The sequence below is a fragment of the Brachionichthys hirsutus genome, chromosome 10, assembly GCF_040956055.1.
Source record: "Brachionichthys hirsutus isolate HB-005 chromosome 10, CSIRO-AGI_Bhir_v1, whole genome shotgun sequence".
In the NCBI taxonomy this organism is placed as follows: domain Eukaryota; kingdom Metazoa; phylum Chordata; class Actinopteri; order Lophiiformes; family Brachionichthyidae; genus Brachionichthys; species Brachionichthys hirsutus.
In genome coordinates, this window is record NC_090906.1 from 2,929,923 (window position 1) to 2,948,544 (window position 18,622).

The following is an 18,622-nucleotide window of genomic DNA, read 5'->3' on the forward strand; positions in this document are numbered from 1 at the left end:
GCAGACCCCCCCCCCCCCCCCCCCAATTGCTCCCTCCAGGTGCAGCAATCATATGCATGATGTGTGTGGTTGTTTCAAGGGGCCGTTGTACCAGGAGGGTGTAAATCGAATTTTGTCGTGTGTTTGCAGTGTAAAAAGTGTGAAACATGACAATAAAAGCTAATCTTAATATGATTTTTTTTATTATAAGTAAGGCTTATAATCTCAGAGGCAGCTAAACGCAACCTGGCTTCATCGGTAAAAAGTAGAGCTAATTGTGTTCATCGTCTTGCTGGAACAGCAAAGTCCAAAATTCAATTTTTATTAACTTAAATTTTACCATCAAAAACTGCATTGCTCTTTCACATGACCTCATCTAAAAACAACAACCCCAAATGCACACATATTTTACCATCATGTTTGCTTGACATTTCTAAATCTGTGGCGCAAACGAGACAGATTAGACACCTGAAATCCCTGCAGTCCAGTGGGGGCGTCTGCGCCTCAACCCAACAGGCCGTAATCTGAATCAATCTGCCGTTACTTCAATGGAGGCGTCATTTATTTTATTGTTCTTCCTGAAGTGGGTGAAATGTGTTGCTCTGCCGATGTTTTAAACTCAGTATTTATAACAAAAAAAAAAAAAGGTACAAATGTATTAACAGTAGTTGAATTCTAATCGACCCTTTTTCAGTGAATTCACAAGAATTCAGGACCTGGAAAAAAAACAAAAAAACAAAAAAGAGGTAGTCTGGCACGAACAAACATCTCAAAAGTCAACGATGAAATAAAGATCTGAGATTCTTTTCACAGGTGCTGAATGAAGACACGGGGGGGGGGGGTCTGCACCTGCACCTCCTACGTTAAGACATTTACTCATCGAGTGCAGGAATGCTTCAATCACTTTATCAGGTCACAGAGCCAATTAAAAAAATAATTTAAAACGTCTCAACTGTACATTTAACGCTGCACCGCGTACCTCATCTTAAGCAACTCACCCTATACAAAACTCATTCAGAGAATCGACTCAAATATTCAGCAAAACATACAAACCAGGGGACCCCCCCCCCCCCACATTAAAAAAATACATGTTTGAGCCACGGCTCCTTATTTGCTGGGCTCAACGCTGTCCTCAAGTTGAACCAATGGGAGCGTCCACACACTGTAAAAGGAAGGAGAACTTTGGATATGCTTTCTGTTCATACACAATTCAAACGTCTTTCGCCCTCTTCAGGTTTAGCACACGGTTACGGCTCTCGTCTTCCTCGCTGCATTCCCTCGCTGGGCCACGCAGGCACCCGTTATCCAGACTGGGGTGTTCCTGACTCCTCCGCAAACAACTGTATCGGGCCAGCGCGTCCCACTGGGGGGGGGGGGGGTATGTTAGCCAGATTAGCCACAGCCGCAAGTTCTCTGGCCGCGCAACAGTTCACTTCTTCCTGTTGTGTTGCCTCCGCGCTTGCAGCCGCTGCCGCGCTCCAGAAGGCTTTGATCCGGCTCCGATGGAGAACGAAGGCGTTCCTGCGGATCCTGTTGATGAAACAAACAGGAATGAACAACTTCTCAACAGACTGGTAGCAACATGTTCCTTCTAACGTCGTGGGGACGCGGTATCAACTGCCACCGACCCCCCCCCCCCCTCAAAGGGTCTGATGTGAATGCAGCTGGGGACTCAAACATACCTGAAACATGCTAAGCTTTAATCATCAATGATAAACTGATGGCCTACCAAACGAAACCGGATTGAAGCCTTGAACTGGAGTTCCGGGGGTTCCGAAGGGAACCGGACCTGCAGGAGAACTCTGGCCAAAGGATGGTGCAGCGGGCCCTGCAAGAAACAGCCAGACAAGCTGAATGCAGAAACAGCCGCACAAGCTGCATACAGAAACAGCCCTACAAGCTGCACACAGAAACAGCCCTACAGGCTGCACACAGAAACAGCCCTACAAGCTGCATACAGAAACAGCCCTACAAGCTGCACACAGAAACAGCCCTACAAGCTGCACACAGAAACAGCCCTACAGGCTGCACACAGAAACAGCCCTACAAGCTGCATACAGAAACAGCCCTACAAGCTGCACACAGAAACAGCCCTACAGGCTGCACACAGAAACAGCCCTACAAGCTGCACACAGAAACAGCCCTACAAGCTGAAACAGTTAAACCATAAACCTGATTTTGAATCCACTCGATCACGAACATTCATGTTGTGATTGCATTGATAGCCAGGAGTTTTAGTTTTAGTTGCCTTTCACTGTTAAGTTTTGTTACTGAAAGGCGACGCTGCATCGTTTCTCAGAGAAGCTCCCCCGTAGCTGCACCGATTCCAAGAACTAACATCCAAACTGTCCCAATTTCTTACCGAAAGCTGGTTTGTCGGTTGCAGCGGCGCCGAAACTGAAGCTTCCCATCTGAGGGGCGGACGTATTGGTGACTGGCGTTCCGAACTGGGGGCATGGCATACCAGCCCCAAAGGTAAATCCACTGGGCGCTGACTGAGCCGGGCCAGAGGGGGGAGCCTGCTGAGCAGCAGCAGCAGCAGCAGCAGCGCCGAATGTGAAGGTTCCCGAAGACGAGCTCGGCGCCTGGGATGCTGCACCGAAGCCTGGCGCCGCCGGGGGTGGAGCAGGGGGGGCAGCGGCGCCGCCGAAAGCAAAACTGGTGGAGCTGGCTCCAAACGCTGGCTTGACTGGGGTCCCGAAGGTGGTTGCCGTAGTGACAGCTGATGCCCCAAAGGGGAAGGGGGGCGGGGTGGGGTTAGAGGCTGGGGTTGACGATGCCCCAAAGGGGAAGGGGGGCGGGGTGGGGTTAGAGGCGGGGGCTGACGATGCCCCAAAAGTGAAGGCGGGCGGGGTGGGGTTAGAGGCGGGGGTCGATGATGCAGCGACGCCTCCAAAGGTGAATGGTTTTGGCTGCGCTGCCGTTGAGGAGCCGAAGGTCGACTGCGCTGCCGGGGCTTGAAACGAGGACTTTCCTAAGGTGAAAGTGGACTGGGTGGGGGCGACAGCGGCAGCAGGGGGGGCGGTGGTGATGGCGGACGCTTTGCTGCCCATGGCAAAGCCTCCGAACGAAGCAGTCGTGGCGTTCGGGCCGGGCGCAGCTTGCCCAAACGAGAACGCCTTCTGCTTGGCGGCTTGCGGGTCTGGCTGCGCGCCACCAAACGTGAAGTTTCCATTGGGGGGGGCCGCGGCTGCAGCAGCGGGGGCCGCTGCAGGTGAACCGGTACTCGCCGTTGAGGACGACCAGTTCCCAAAAAGGGGTTTCACGACCGTCTGGGCCGAGGTCTGCGCGGCGGCGATGGAACTGTTGGAGGTCGTCATGCCAGCGGGGGGGTGGTGGGGGGGGGTCACGCCAGGAAACACAGACGCCGTTACCGTGGTGCTGCTTGTTGCGCAGCCAAACATGGAGGATGTACCGGAAAAGACAGCAGACGTCGAGTTGGCGGTCGTGAGGGACGACGGCCGTCCGAAGGAGCCTTCGAAAAGGGGCTTGAAGTTCTGGACAGACGGTTTCCTCTCCGTGTGGGTGGATGGCGCTGAAGGGGAGGCGGGGGCCGTGACGGCGAAGATGGGTTTGAATCCGGAAGCCAGCAGAGGGTTGGTGTTACCGACCGGTGCAGAACCGCCGGCTGAGACAGCAGCAGTGACCAGACCGGAGGCCGGAGGGGCGGCGCTCTGGCCGTTCGATCCAAACAGGCCCGCCGCTGCAGGCGGCGTGCCGCCGGAAGCCTCGCCGGCCGGACCCGGCGCCTGGGTAAAGGCAGAGGAGCCCTGGGTGGCAGGCGGGGGCGCTGGGGCCGCTGGGGCGGGAACCTTCAGGTTTACTCCACCGGGTTGTACCGGTGTGGTCGGTGCCGCCGCCGCAGACGGAACTATGGGGGGGGGGGTGGGGGGAAGTGTCAGAGTCAAAGAGGGGAGTGGAAAGTCATCAGAGTCATTTTTATTTTACACATTAAAAATATGGAAGGCACAACTCTTATTTTGAAATGTACTATCAGATCAGAAACGTCCTGGGTGACGGCGGCAAAAAGTCAGACTCATTTTCTTTAATGACTGGAAACAGTCATTGAAAGCTGCCTTCTTCATAAGATTACCATGTTTATTGATTAATAAATATTTTATATGTATTATTTAAAGTGCTATATTCTCTAAAAAAATAAGAGTTTTGAGAAAACGAAAATAGCATGAACAGAAGCTAACCACTTATTTCTCTGAATGGAACAGATTACAAATGGCGTGCTCATACCTGCAATCGTGTTTGCAGCGGACTTGAAGCTAGCAGAGATACCGCTCTGCATTTTCAGCGCGTCCAGCAAGGGGTTGGAGGCTACTGGGGCGGCGCTGGCGCCGCCGACCGGGCCCGGGTCCAGGTTAATGACTGGGACGGTTGAACTGGAGGCCGTGGTCAGAGGGGCTGCCAGAAGGCTGCTCAGGCTGGCGCTAGTGGCAGCGCAGTTAGGCGAGGGAGGGTGGGAGGAACCGACGGCTGGAGGAGAGATGGACTTTGCTGGCTCCGGAGCTGGAAGGAGGACAAATCGAGTCTGAGCACTGAGCTTACACGGAGAATTAGGAGTCAGAGTCGACTTTTTAGACTGGAGTTGTCGTGGGTGACGGTATATGATGATTTCAAAGTCACGTAAAATGCCCAGGAAGCAGTAGGCATTCCTTCTCGCACCCAGGGAGCACGTTGGGGTAACAGTATAGCATGGAGTTCCATTAGATTTAACTCTACGCACCAGGAGTCTCCAGGAACTTCTGGATCTTACTCATGGCCGCTCTTTTCTCCTCGTCTAGGTCCTTCGCGGTGATGGTGTAGCCCAGCTCTGGAGGCGGGGGCTGCAAAGAAACAAAACAGGCATCGGTATCAACTCCCGACCAATCAGCTTCATCGCCCAGAGCGGTCGGGAAGAATCCGGCATTCCATACGAGTAAGATTTGATCATCTCGTTGGCTGGACACCAGCTGGATCTTGCGTTTCCTTTTGCCGCCGCCGGTCGAGTCCGTCGAGGCAGTGACGGGAACCTCGGCGACCGGAGTCAGCTGGGCTGCAACGTGATTGATGGATTATCGACCCAGCTTGTCTATTCATCTGCGTCATATCTTTTACTGTCGGCTACAAATCGAAAGCAAATGGACGTCAGAGAGACTTACAGTTGACCGGCGGCTTCTCAGAGGCTGCCTGGTCTGACCTCGCCGAGGACGCCGAGCTGGGAGACCGTCCTTCCTCCTCTCTGGTAAAGAAACGACAACGTTTAGGATTGTAGTATTCGACCGTAACGTGAAACGATTAGCAGGAAACCGGTGGACACGTACCTGGATCTTTTGGACAGTCCCTCTGGAGTCTGACAGCGAGACGACCCGGGGCTGGACAGAGGGGGGCTGGGCGCAGACGGCTTCTTCCACTGGGGAGGGAAACAGGAACACAAAGCCTCAACGGCTGCGCTCTCCTCTCAGCTGGGCCGGGAGCACCGTAACCCGGCGGGGCCGGCGTTACCTGGGTGACACCTAGCGAGGAGCTATAGGAGCTGCGGATTGGATTTCTGGTGGTGCCTGGCGTTCCTCTTGGGGGGCGGAGACCGCTGCCAGAACAGATCGGGGAAGTGCGAGACCGCTTCACGGTCGACTCCTCCGTCCGTGAGGGCATCGCTCTTTTCAGGCTCCCTGGTCTGTAGAAAGCAGCCGTTATCGAGCCGCCACGCACCCGACACAGGGTTCACAGCGAACCGCTCACAAGCACGCCGCCGAGACGAGACGGGCCGGGCGTCCTCTTCATAAAGGCGGGACTCACTTGGGAACCAGCTGCGACGGCGCTCCGTTGGGTAAAAGCGGCCCAAAGGCAGAGTGCCCGCTTCCATCGCTGTCGCTCCGCCTTGGGAAATGAACACGGGTCAAACGCGCACAACACGGGTCACAAACGCGCACAACACGGGTCACATACGCGCACAACACGGGTCACAAACGCGCACAACACGGGGTCACAAACGCGCACAACACGGGGTCACAAACGCGCACAACACGGGTCACATACGCGCACAACACGGGTCACAAACGCGCACAACACGGGTCACATACGCGCACAACACGGGTCACAAACGCGCACAACACGGGTCACAAACGCGCACAACACGGGTCACAGACACGCACAACACGGGGTCACAAACGCGCACAACACGGGTCACAAACACGCACAACACGGGTCACAAACGCGCACAACACGGGTCACATACGCGCACAACACGGGTCACAAACGCGCACAACATGGGTCACAAACGCGCACAACACGGGTCACAGACACGCACAACACGGGGTCACAAACACGCACAACACGGGGTCTCAAACGCGCACAACACGGGGTCACAAACACGCACAACACGGGTCACAAACGCGCACAACACGGGTCACAGACACGCACAACACGGGGTCACAAACGCGCACAACACGGGTCACAAACGCGCACAACACGGGTCACAGACACGCACAACACGGGGTCTCAAACGCGCACAACACGGGGTCACAAACACGCACAACACGGGTCACATACGCGCACAACACGGGTCACATACGCGCACAACACGGGTCACAAACACGCACAACACGGGTCACAAACGCGCACAACACGGGGTCACAAACACGCACAACACGGGTCACATACGCGCACAACACGGGTCACATACGCGCACAACACGGGTCACAAACACGCACAACACGGGTCACATACGCGCACAACACGGGGTCACAAACACGCACAACACGGGTCACATACGCGCACAACACGGGTCACATACGCGCACAACACGGGTCACAAACACGCACAACACGGGGTCACAAACGCGCACAACACGGGTCACAAACGCGCACAACACGGGTCACAAACGCGCACAACACGGGTCACAGACACGCATAACACGGGGTCTCAAACGCGCACAACACGGGGTCACAAACACGCACAACACGGGTCACAAACGCGCACAACACGGGTCACAGACACGCACAACACGGGTCACAAACACGCACAACACGGGTCACAAACGCGCACAACACGGGTCACAGACGCGCACAACACGGGTCACAAACACGCACAACACGGGTCACAAACACGCACAACACGAGGTCACAAACACGCACAACACGGGTCACAAACACGCACAACACGGGTCACAAACGCGCACAACACGGGGTCACAAACACGCACAACACGGGTCACATACGCGCACAACACGGGTCACAGACACGCACAACACGGGTCACAAACGCGCACAACACGGGTCACAAACACGCACAACACGGGCGATGGACAAAACCATCGGTGTCAAGTTTCAAAATATGAATTTAGCTTATTTTACAGAAACTGGCTTCACCCAGTCAGACGTAGACGCGTCACCATGGAGACGCTCAGGATTCAATTAGACACAGTTATTAAGAACAGCATGAGGACAATACACAAATGTATATTTTTATATATCAATGCATGCACATGGCATGTCAGAAACATTTACATCGTAGATGATGATAACACACGCCGCAGCTTCCCTGCGTGTGTCTGAGCTCCAGAGTTCATTTTAACATACGATCGATATTTAGAAACTTCAACCCCCCCCCTCATCAGGATACCTTCTTTTGCTTCTCTGCTCAGCCGTGAAGCTTCCGTCCTCCTCCTCCACTTCTCTCTTGCGGCTTTCCTTCAGCACCTTGAGGACGCTTTCTCTGGAGCAGGGGTCTGCCGGGGCCTTGGGGAGCCCCACACAGCTCTGGTCCAAACTAAACCCCAGACAGGTGACCCCCCCCCCCCCAACAGGAAAAACAAATGAGACATTTTCCAAGCACACATCCGACAAAGCAAAGACACAAAAACCATCCGCGGTTGCACCGACGTTTGGCGCCAGTTGGAGGACGACGCAATGGATGCGACGCCTTTCTGCCTCCATCTCAGGCACCGCCGAAGAGACGCGGTGCGATCGGCTAATAGAGACGCTCCAGTTTTAGCGGGATCACGCCTTAAACACTTGCAGTCGCAACATCCAACCCATAATAACAATAATCTTTAGCGAACGTGCCCGCGGCGACGGCCGTATGTTTGTGAGACTGTCGCTGAGACCTCTGGCGGTTGCGGCGGTCGGGCCTCGCAATCTTCACGGTAACGGGGCTGAGGGCCGCCGGGGAGTTACGAGGGCTGAGGACGCTTTTCTTCCTGAAGCCATCCCATTGGGCAGGAGGAAACACTCCCACTGACGAGACGCCCGACTGCTGCAGGGGGTAGCGGCGCTGGGGGGTGATGGGAAACCTGCCCACTGTTCCCGGGGGCTCCCTGCGTGCAGCGGAGAACAGATACACGGAAGAGCTAAAGAGACGTTTCCTGCATTCAGCAATGGATAACCGGCAAAAACAATAAATACACACACTCACATCCTACAGAGCCTCAACCGCAGCGCCAGCCTTCACTATACAACACTAAAAGTACTTCACTATACAACACTCAAAGTACTTCACTATACAACACTCAAAGTACTTCACTATACAACACTCAAAGTACTTCCTTATACAACACTCAAAGTAAAGCACATACTCCTTCCTACTCCTTTTCGCTCATGTAAGCTGCATTATGGCTATTATTTATTATTTGAGTTATTATTAATTACTATTACATGTGATGCGTGTGTGTGAATATGTCTTTATACATGTATGTATGTATATGTACATGTATGTATGCATTCGGCGTTGTTTTATCATTTTTATTCTTCGTTGTTTACATGATCGAAATAAATGAGTAAATAAAGTCAGAACTTGAGATATTTATAAAGATGCCAGAGATTTCAGAGCCTGACTGATTTTCATTTTTTTTTAATATATATATAAAAGGTTACTTGTCCTGAAAGTAACTTTTAAATGAAGTACAGTAACTCTTCTCCAGCAGGCATTTAAAACGCTGGACAGTTTATATCTAGGATATAATATAATGACGTCAGAGACAACCAAAATCAGTCTACGACGTTAACCTTGTATTTTTACAAACACGAACCACTTTACACAAATAAGATTAACCCCCTTGATGTTCTGTTCTGATAGGTCGCAGCGAAATAGCGTGAATCAAAGCCGCAAGTCGCGTCACTGAACCTCCGCCTCCAGCCTGACCGTCGGTAACGTTACAGTGATCACGACTCGATTACAAACGTACCCGGTAAATGACAGCCTCCGGTTGGGGGTGTAGACAGCGTGGTTGGGTCTGGCCAGTTTCTCTCGCAGTTGTTCTCGGGGGTTCCTCCCGGGCCTCGGCCTCACGGGCTCTGCAGTTTTCCCGACGTAACTCCCCATGAGGAAATCCCGGGGGCTGAAGAGAAAGGAGTCACTTCCCGAGGTTTCCCTCCGATAGATCCCGGTGTCACCGAACCGTTCTCGGTATTGTCCTTCCGCTTCCCGGAACTCGACTCTGTTCCTGCTGCTCTTGGATCGAGCCCGTGCGGTCAGCGACACGCCGGCTACCCCCCAACCCCACAGCCAGCGCTTGAGTACCCCTAGTGCGTTCAGCCCAGCCCGGGGATTCAGGCCCAATCTGGCGGGAAGCGACTCTCCGCTGTGAAAATAACACACGACTAAACAAACGGCAAGAATTAAAGTCGCAAATACAACAACGGGATTATAGTAAAAGACGAAACTAACAAATACTAAGGCAGAGAAAATCGCTAAATGCTTCTCTCTCGGTGACATGGCGGCAACGCGCCGCCGGAGGACCCTCATATCCCGTCATGCTGTTCTTCTTGGTCAATTTCTTCTTCGTCGAATATTAAAACAATTACATGTTGATCAGCGCCATCTACCGGGCTGAAAGCCTAATTACGTCAAGGTGACAATCAGAGGTACAACCTATGGAAATTAGCCATTGGCTATAATCTTACATATTTACATGTCAACGTTCATCATTATGTATTGTCCCTGTTTAAATAAACTCAAATTCAAACCTTTAAGTAAACCAAAACTAGAGCCTGAGAAGTACTCTTCAAGTACTGCTGGTGTTCTTGCTGTAAATGTGTACTGTGAACTACTACGAGCATTCTCATTGGTTTAAATCTCTTCATATTCATCCATTGAATTGACGAGATAATTGGCAATAAAATAAGGTACCGAACCCCCTAAAAATGTCCTCAATGGATTTAACCGAGTCACAGAATTCATAAATTTGAATTAAAAATCAATGATCAGATCAAAGATCAGTGATCAGCAACACATTCATTAAAAACTAACAGTTAGCAAAAGGTTCTGGAAAGTGTATCTTTTTTCATTTATATCAACAAGCAATAAATACATTACAGAAGAACTCAGTCTTTGGGTGTGGAAAAGAAGAGACACAAAGGTCAAAGGTAACTCTGCCAGAGTCAAATGGTTATTTAGAGGCGTTTAAATCCAAGCAAACTCCCTGCTGAATAACATCAATCCAGACAGGATGAGGAAGGAGTAACGGGTGAAGGCAGCAGCCTGAACCCTGGAGACAACCTACTATGTCAACAGATGGCAGGCCACTAATTTGTAGCGATAAACCCCAAAGCTGCATGACTGATGCTGTAACAGGATGCTGATTTAAAGGAGGACATCCCATCATCGATACAGAACCAATACATCCTCAACAACAAACTGTCAGACAGAATGATTCAGCGTACATTCATGTAAATGCATAAATACTCAAAGGTATCACGATGATGAATTAACAGAGGAATCTTCTCTATTTGATTTTGGTCAGGGCTGCAGCTCTCCTCTCGGTGTTCTGAAACAAGGCTCGGATCAGATTCTTCACCTCCGAACTGGAGAACTCAAATGCCAGCGGACCTTTACCATCAGCCCACCTGTGGAGGAGAACCATAGAACTGTCATCCAATCACACGCCTCAGTGAAGTTTCTCTCCGTCTGTGTAATGTCCTCTGTGGCAGAATGACGGGAGTTCGATTCAGAGGAGCAATATGTATGTATAAACAGTATGTTTATAGTAAATGGAGTAAACATTCATACAAGTCTACAGTAGAAGAACCGTCATGTTCTAAAATCTGCTGTCAAACTTTTGGAGGATGATTTTTGGATATGAGCAGAGGGACAAAATTTTCCTAAAATTGTCTTCTTGCAAAATTGAGATAAGGTCAGAGAGACCAGACTTTGATGGTTTGGACATGTCCAGAGGAGAGACAGGGACTATATGGGTAGAAGGACACTGAGGATGGAACTGCCAGGGAACAGGGCTAGAGGTCGACCCAGGAGAAGATACATGGACGTAGTGAGGGAGGACATGAGAGTGGCTGGTGTTGGGGAGGACGACGCAAAGGACAGGGTGAAGTGGAGAACGGTGGGTTGCTGTGGCGACCCCTCACGTCGTACAGTAGCAGTAGAGGGACAAATGAAGGAGATTAAGTCCTCTTACCTGTCCACTATCTCCTGCAGGTTGGCCCGCAGCACGATGACCAGCTCCTTGAAGGTGCTCCACTTCTTCACATAGAGCGGCGCTTCCTCCTGATACTTCTTGTTTTCCTCAGCCAGGGGAATGAAGACGAGCGGACCTTCCTCGATGATTGTCTGGCAGAGAGTGTGGAGGTGCTCCCCATCCTCGGACGAAATATCCTTTAGACAGTAGAGTGTAAAATAAAATCCTTCAAGCTCAGCATTAGAACAATAATGTACACTACGAGTCCGTCACATTATCCACAGTGGGCTTTTTATCCAATTCGTTTTTAATAATAATAATAATAATAATACATTTTATTTATATAGCGCTTTTCTGAAAACTCAAAGACGCTTTTTGAAATGTACCTCATAAATCCGGATCTTTTCGAGTGCTCATTAAAAGTTCAGAATATATTTTTGCACTCAAATAATACTTACATCTGTAAATTAAGTGTTAATGTAGAGGTCAGGGTTTAAAAACTAGGAACGGACAAACCTCGAGCGACATAATTTTGCCGATGATTTCCGTGATGGCCGTGTTGAGGAGGGTCCCCATGGCTTTACAGTAGATGCCGACTGGTAGGACATCCTGCCACACCGCGCCCAGCTGCTTCAACTGATGGACGACCTGCGATAAAGTTAACACCGTCACCGCTGAGCTGCAGAGGACGGCTAAATGACTGAACGCAGATCGGCCCGAACAAGCGACCACGGCGCACGTTGGAAGGCATTTCCTCTCACCTGTCTCACAGCTTTGCTGGCTGCAATGTAGTGATCCTCATCGTCCAGGTTGCAAAAGTTGTGAGCAGTGGAAAGTCTCTCCAGCAGCTCCGCTCTCTGGATGTTCATTTGTGCCAAGAAGCACTGGGCACCTAGAAGAGGAGAACATACAAACGAACGATCGAAACGATCAAAAAGTTCATGTCGAAGTGAGACATGAAAAAAACAAAACAAACAAACGTTAGTTTACCAAGTTTCCTAAATCCAGGAACCATGTCAACAAAGGTGGAAATGCCCTCGTTGTGGGGTTTTGGTAGGTGGGCTTTGAAGCGGTGGCCCAGCGTGAGCAGGTGGTGGGCCAGGAACATGCAGTTGTTGTGCTGGATGGCAGCCAGGTGAGGGAACTTAAGCAGGTTCTCCCTGATTGGAGTTAGAGGAACAGTAAAACAGTCGCTTTAACACACGGCCTGAAAAGGTGTCGGCTTGGATCCGCCGTGAGTCGGGATGGAAACGCCCACGTACTTGTGATATGTCGGCACGACGTCGTAGAACAACTGGAAGATGTTTCTCACAGTGAAGAAGAGCTGCAACACACTGGAAAAGAAGAACACAGAGATCGCCTCAGCTCTGCCTGCCGGCCTGCCGCGTGAGAATCTCCTACTGAGATCCTACAGCGGCCCACAACCTTTCTCCCGGTTTCATGGGGGGGGGGGGGGGGGGGAATAATAGGTATATTATTTTACCAATAAACTTTATATTATGCACTTGTAATAACTATTAAATAAGTATTAAACCAATATCTCCTCACCATAAATTGTGGTCTCAATAATCGCTTCTGTCCTTCATGGTCACGTTTTTTGTGTCATAAAATCCACATTCTTGTCTTTTAATCCAGGGTTCTTGTTTTTTAATCCAGGTTCTTGTTTTTTAATCCACATTCTTGTTTTATAAACCAGGGTTCTTGTTTTTTAATCCAGGGTTCTTGTTTTTTAATCCAGGTTCTTGTTTTTTAATCCACATTCTTGTTTTATAAACCAGGGTTCTTGTTTTTTAATCCAGGTTCTTGTTTTTTAATCCAGGTTCTTTGTCTCCATGTGCAGAAGACGTTTTGAACCCTTCATTGCTCATTAACGAAGCTAATCAGCTATAAATAAACCGTGTTTTAAGTCTGACTCCTGGTGTGTCTGTTAAAAGAAGTTTTCTTTCCTTCCTCCTCAGTTGAACTTTCCCATTAGCAAAGAAGCTCTCCAAAGACGTTTGTTTTTTAATGTAATTTTCGCTAGTTTACGTCTGTTTTTAGTAACGTATCACGTAAAGCATGAAAATTCACAGGCGAATGTTACGTTTTCTGAGCACTGCAACGCACCAATAGGAGGAGCTTCCAGCGGCTTCCGACAGGGTGCCGAGCGCCAGATCCATCAGCTGCTGCACCGACTCGCTGATGCGGCAGGCCGGCAGGCACAGACTCCACGCGGACAGCTGCTTCGAGTTCTCCAGCGTCGCTTCCTCCTTTGTGGCTTCGAGCTTCACCTCTGAAGCGGGAGAGTCAAGCGTTGGAAGGTGCAGCTTGTAGTCCGGCGTGATCTAACGGCGGGAAACACGGAAGTCAGTCGAATCTGATGCCGCCAAGGTGGGTTCGATTACACAACCGTTTAGAATAACAGCATTAAAAAAAAAAACACAAGCACTTGAGCTAATGCTGCAATGAGCGATACCTTCACTGTGTTGTGCATCTTTGAAGTCATGAGTTTGCGAGCAGCCACAATGACATCCTTGCATTTCTTGGTGGCAAAGTGACAGTTGACATCTCTGGCGTATTTGAGCAGATCCGTGGAATCACTCCGGAGAAACTGCATCTCCTTCAGCGACGCCTCGAACTCCTCGGTTTCCTTGATCACCTGCGTTCATTTCAATTTGACACGCGGCAAAAAAAAAAACAGGTTTATGCCGTGTATATTTTCCAATTTGACTTTCTACCACGCGAATTGCTCCATACTGTGTTGTATTTCTCCAGCTGGCTGCTGTTGGTGGGGATGGAGTACAGCAGACACTCATGGATGACGCACTGGGAAACGTCCTCCCAAATCAATTCCCCCAAGATGGTCGAGAGTTTTTTACCACTGATGGACACATCTGGGGAAAACGACAGAGAGGGCAACGTGTAGTAAGAGTTACACAAGACTCGAGTTCAGCATGGGAAGCACACATGGATCTACTAATCTGATGTCATCCATGACCGCCTGGGTAAAGCGCCACCATACCCTACCTAGCAGGTGCGTTTGCAGCGTCCTGAGCACCAGAAGCACTTTAACGTAGACCTGTGAAGGGGTGCATCGCTCCTCTTGGCTTCTTTCCAAACACTCCAAGGCCAGGACGATTCCCTCGTCCCGCTGCTCCGTCACGGTGACTGACAGAGGTGGAAATATCACCAGTGGCCTCAGCACAAACTTCAGCAGCACCTGACCTGGAGGACGATAACAGACGAACGCTGAGAAACATTGGGCTTTAAACCTGGGATCAGTCATTTAAGCACAAACGTATGAACGCCGCAGCGCTCCCCCCCGGCTCTTACTGAAGAGCTTGATCTTGTTGTGGAGCTCTCCCTGGATGGCGAGAGCTTGCAGGACGCAGCGCATCAGAGCAGAAGGCGTCGATTCACCGTCCGTACTGTCAGAACGAGCCAGCTTCAGCTCCACGTTGATGAACGACTGCAGACCTGCAGGCTCTAGTGTCACACATCCCACAGGCACTGATTATGAGATCGGCGTGTGAGTGAAACAACTAAACCCTTTTGTGTTTAGCGAATTTACTGTCATGAATGCAGCCAGTAGATAAACGGCGATAAACGGGCAGCACTGGTTCCGCAAAAGAATTATAACCAGAAGGGCATTCTTATTTCATTTCGGATGCATCAGGGAGTATTCATCATAAGCGATGGGAAAGAAAGAAAGCGAGCGGTAAGGATGGCAGCGAGAAGAAACGAACGCATGGTGACGATGAAGCGTGAAATGATCGGTCAACGTGACCGCGGTGTCGGCGTTAGGGATTTGGCTCTGGTGTAAAATGTACACGTATCGTCCAACTCTCTCTCCCTCCATCCTCCTGCGTACTGCAGTTCTGCCGTCTGTCTCGAAGATAAAACCCATAATAAACCCTCATTTTTATAGTACAGTACGTCATTTATTGTATCATTTTGTGTGTGTATCCATATAGCAATTAAAAACGTTTTTCTCAATTATTATTAGCGTTGATTTCAGTGTTTTTAGACGTCCGAAACGGATACATTTTTTCCCCACAGTTATTTTATATTGGAAATATATATACACATACGAGTGATTTGAGTTACAAGCTCTGTACGACGTCCACGTCTCCTCCGCTACTCTTTCTCCCAACGCCCTGCAACCACTGATCAACACGTTTCAAATACAGTAGTAGTCTGAGGAAGACCTTACCCTTTGCAGATGGTAATCTCCAGATAACAAGGCCCTTCCATTCCTCTCCAAGGTGGTAAATTAAAGTTTCTCTCTGCACCGTCAACTCGGAGCTGAGGGCGCTGAGCAGTGGTAGCTGGGAGGTCTTCCAGTCTTTTAGCGAATTCACACTCGCCCTCGCCTGGAATGAAAATGATCAGTGATCAGTATATTAACATGCATTTAAGGAACCACGATATTGTAATTAGCTATACGCACATAAAACAGCAGTAATCAAACTTCCCTTGTACCCTTGACCTTATTTTAAAACTGTGTAAATCTTATCGACACATTTAAGCTACATCTTCCGGGTGTAACCTTTAAGCCGGACACTTTTTCACAGGATTGCTTGGAATGAGCTGCATTAATCATAAACCATGATTCTCCATTGCTGGAGACGTAGTTGGTAGCCGCAGTCTAAAGAGACTTTACATTGTCAGACACCAGGACCTAAATAAGCTCGACTACACTTTAAGGATGCGATTCACTTCACAGTCCGAGTGAGGAGAAGTTTGGGTTGTGGAGACGTGACGCACGCAGCGCTGACCTGTTCCAGCTGGTTGGCAGCGTCCACGTACTTCTTATCCGGTAGAGCTTTGGTGAACTCTTCCATTGCGTTATGAAACTAAATCACACAGAAGATATGACAGCTACACACGCTGGTACGCTCAAAACACCAGTCTGTTCCTGCGAATGCATTTCTGAGAGCAAGGCTACCATTTCATGTATGGCAAACACAAACACTCTATTTTTAAACGTGATTTTTTTTTTTTTTCCAGGTCATACAATAAACGTCGTGCTCTCATTAGAAAATACAGAATCACACTAAAGAAATTAAGAGCTACAACCTGCTCCACAAGAAAGGAACCATTAGCAGCATCCTTTGGATTTCAAGATATCTTGAGAGGAACCTTTCTGTTAAATATGAATAATTGAATTCCTATAAAAACCTGCCTGAATGCTGATTGTGACAGCGTTACACAATATTTGACTAAATGAAAATGCCATACGTTGTACCTCTTGTAGGTGTCCAAGCATTTTTATGATCATGGAATTTTTCTCCAGCTGCTGCTTCAGTTTCGCATGCTCAGCCACGGCCACGTGAATATTCTGCTGAACCTGTGTGTACACACACACACACACACACACACACACACACACACACACACACACACACACACACACACACACACCAAATGGTGCTAAATCTGTCCTGCTCCAGAAGACCTTAAATGTTTGATTTAATGTATAAACACAAACCTCAGTCACAATACAGTCTTTAAGGGAATCGATTTCTTTGGAAATTTCTTCAACCTGTGCCATCAACTCCTTCGATCCTTGAAGATTCGGTAAGAATTCAGCGTACCTCTTGTTTATCATATCACATACTTCTTCCTGTTGGAAAAACAATAACAACAATGAGGTTGGCACAGTTCTAGTGCAGTATACAAATAACTATGCTGTTCTAATGTGATCATAAAGGCTTGGATGCTCAATCAGAAAAAAAACAACTACTCATGCTATTTTTAGGAAATTATGTTTCGTTTAGTTTATTTGTTTCAAGCAGAATAAAAATAAAAAACAAAACAAAGGCAAAATAATATAATAACTTTTTGTGTACAAGAAACCATATATATATATATAAACTTTATTACAGGCTCTAGACCCAATAGTAAAAACATACAACACAAAAACACAGCAAAACATCATCTTATTCAGGAGAGTCTTAACAGACACCAATACCATATATCGACCAAAGAAACAAAAATGCAACAAATATGTCCAAAACAAACACCAAAGTTCATGTACACAAAAATAGAAAATAATACATTATATAGTGGGAAGAAGAAAACGTATTAAATCCCACCCCCATAATACAACTATTATTTCTTATCTGTTGGAATACTAGTCATGGAAAAAAACAAACAAACAAACAAACAACAAAGACATGCTGTTGGAAATCATGCAATACAAAACACATCCCATCTGAGGGGTTCTGTTAAAGCTGATGTACACGATATTACAATATTACTGCTTATATTCGTTTATTCAATATCGGGGTACGTTGATTTATTCTACAAACGAAGAGGACTTTGAAGCGTGGTGGTCACTGATAACATTACTGTAAATAATACAAAGCTATTTCTAGCGGTTTTAAACTGAATAAAAATTAAAGCTGTCAGCACACTGAACCACTTACGGCTAATGTTAGCCAATAGTTTTGATAGCAAAAATGAATTTTAACATACTGGCTGAAACGAACTTTGTTAGACAGGCCATTCTGTTGCTATGACTTATTTTATAGAGTTATAAATGCTAGCGCTAACCGCTACCCATAATTCAAACTTTGTTTAGCACGGAGGTAGCTAGCTAGTAGCTTATTACCTTCGTATCTTCCACCTTGCGCGACATTTTGCTTATTTTACTGGACAGATCTTCTTTCTCCAGTTTGCCACAGTTGGCGAGAACTTCCGTCACAAATGACGCCATGCCTGAGAGTAACTTTAATGTATCGTTCTAAGTCACAACACTTAAGGGCCCGCCAGGAGATCTGATTGGTTCAGAGTGCCATGTCACCAAACTCGCCCTCCATTACCACCGAAGAAGAAGCAGACGAAGAAGAAGCCGAAGAAGAAGGGTCCGCCAGGATATCTGATTGGTTCAGAGTGTCATGTCACCAATTTCGCCCTCCATTACCACCGAAGAAGAAGCAGACGAAGAAGAAGGGTCCGCCAGGAGATCTGATTGGTTCAGAGTGCCATGTCACCAAATTCGCCCTCCATTACCACCGAAGAAGAAGCAGACGAAGAAGAAAGGTCCGCCAGGAGATCTGATTGGTTCAGAGTGTCATCTCACGAAATTCGCCCTCCATTACCACCGAAGAAGAAGCAGACGAAGAAGACGAAGAAGAAGAAGGGTCCGCCAGGATATCTGATTGGTTCAGATTGTCATGTCACCAAATTCGCCCTTCATTACCACCGAAGAAGAAGCAGACGAAGAAGAAGACGGGTCCGCCAGGAGATCTGATTGGTTCAG

At 48.6% G+C, this 18,622-nt stretch overlaps 2 protein-coding genes across 2 annotated transcripts; both read right to left on the reverse strand.

Annotated features, from left to right (window-relative positions):
* Window positions 1–179: 179 nt before the first annotated feature.
* pom121 (POM121 transmembrane nucleoporin) lies at window positions 180–9,710 on the reverse strand. The gene is made up of 14 exons (XM_068744537.1): window positions 9,151–9,710; window positions 8,074–8,283; window positions 7,590–7,736; window positions 5,767–5,847; window positions 5,473–5,644; window positions 5,292–5,380; window positions 5,130–5,209; window positions 4,905–5,023; window positions 4,715–4,814; window positions 4,225–4,497; window positions 2,831–3,850; window positions 2,342–2,752; window positions 1,709–1,807; window positions 180–1,509 (listed from the first exon to the last, which is right to left on the reverse strand). The coding sequence occupies exons 1-14, from the start codon at window positions 9,708–9,710 to the stop codon at window positions 1,409–1,411; spliced, it is 3,462 nt and encodes a 1,153-aa protein (XP_068600638.1). The 3' UTR covers window positions 180–1,408.
* Window positions 9,711–10,246: 536 nt separating this feature from the next.
* On the reverse strand, window positions 10,247–18,076 carry zw10 (zw10 kinetochore protein). The gene is made up of 16 exons (XM_068744728.1): window positions 17,972–18,076; window positions 16,847–16,981; window positions 16,604–16,705; window positions 16,134–16,211; window positions 15,569–15,728; window positions 14,689–14,841; window positions 14,383–14,580; window positions 14,113–14,249; window positions 13,832–14,014; window positions 13,483–13,700; window positions 12,639–12,710; window positions 12,367–12,536; window positions 12,138–12,268; window positions 11,893–12,024; window positions 11,377–11,573; window positions 10,247–10,810 (listed from the first exon to the last, which is right to left on the reverse strand). Exons 1-16 carry the CDS (start codon window positions 18,074–18,076, stop codon window positions 10,690–10,692), a joined length of 2,292 nt encoding a protein of 763 aa, XP_068600829.1. The 3' UTR covers window positions 10,247–10,689.
* Between the last annotated feature and the right edge of the window lie 546 nt (window positions 18,077–18,622).

Excerpts from the sequence above, each read along its gene's own strand:
- pom121 (XM_068744537.1), bottom strand. The coding sequence starts at position 9,710 with ATGAGGGTCCTCCGGCGGCGCGTTGCCGCCATGTCACCGAGAGAGAAG. Across the intron at positions 4,498-4,714 it reads GAAGTTCCTGGAGACTCCTG|CTCCGGAGCCAGCAAAGTCC; the intron begins GTGCGTAGAGTT and ends TCCTCCTTCCAG. Across the intron at positions 1,808-2,341 it reads AACCGACAAACCAGCTTTCG|GGCCCGCTGCACCATCCTTT; the intron begins GTAAGAAATTGG and ends TGTTTCTTGCAG.
- zw10 (XM_068744728.1), bottom strand. The coding sequence starts at position 18,076 with ATGGCGTCATTTGTGACGGAAGTTCTCGCCAACTGTGGCAAACTGGAG. Across the intron at positions 12,711-13,482 it reads GCTGGAAGCTCCTCCTATTG|TGTGTTGCAGCTCTTCTTCA; the intron begins GTGCGTTGCAGT and ends CTTCTTTTCCAG. Across the intron at positions 12,025-12,137 it reads CCAGCAAAGCTGTGAGACAG|GTCGTCCATCAGTTGAAGCA; the intron begins GTGAGAGGAAAT and ends ACTTTATCGCAG.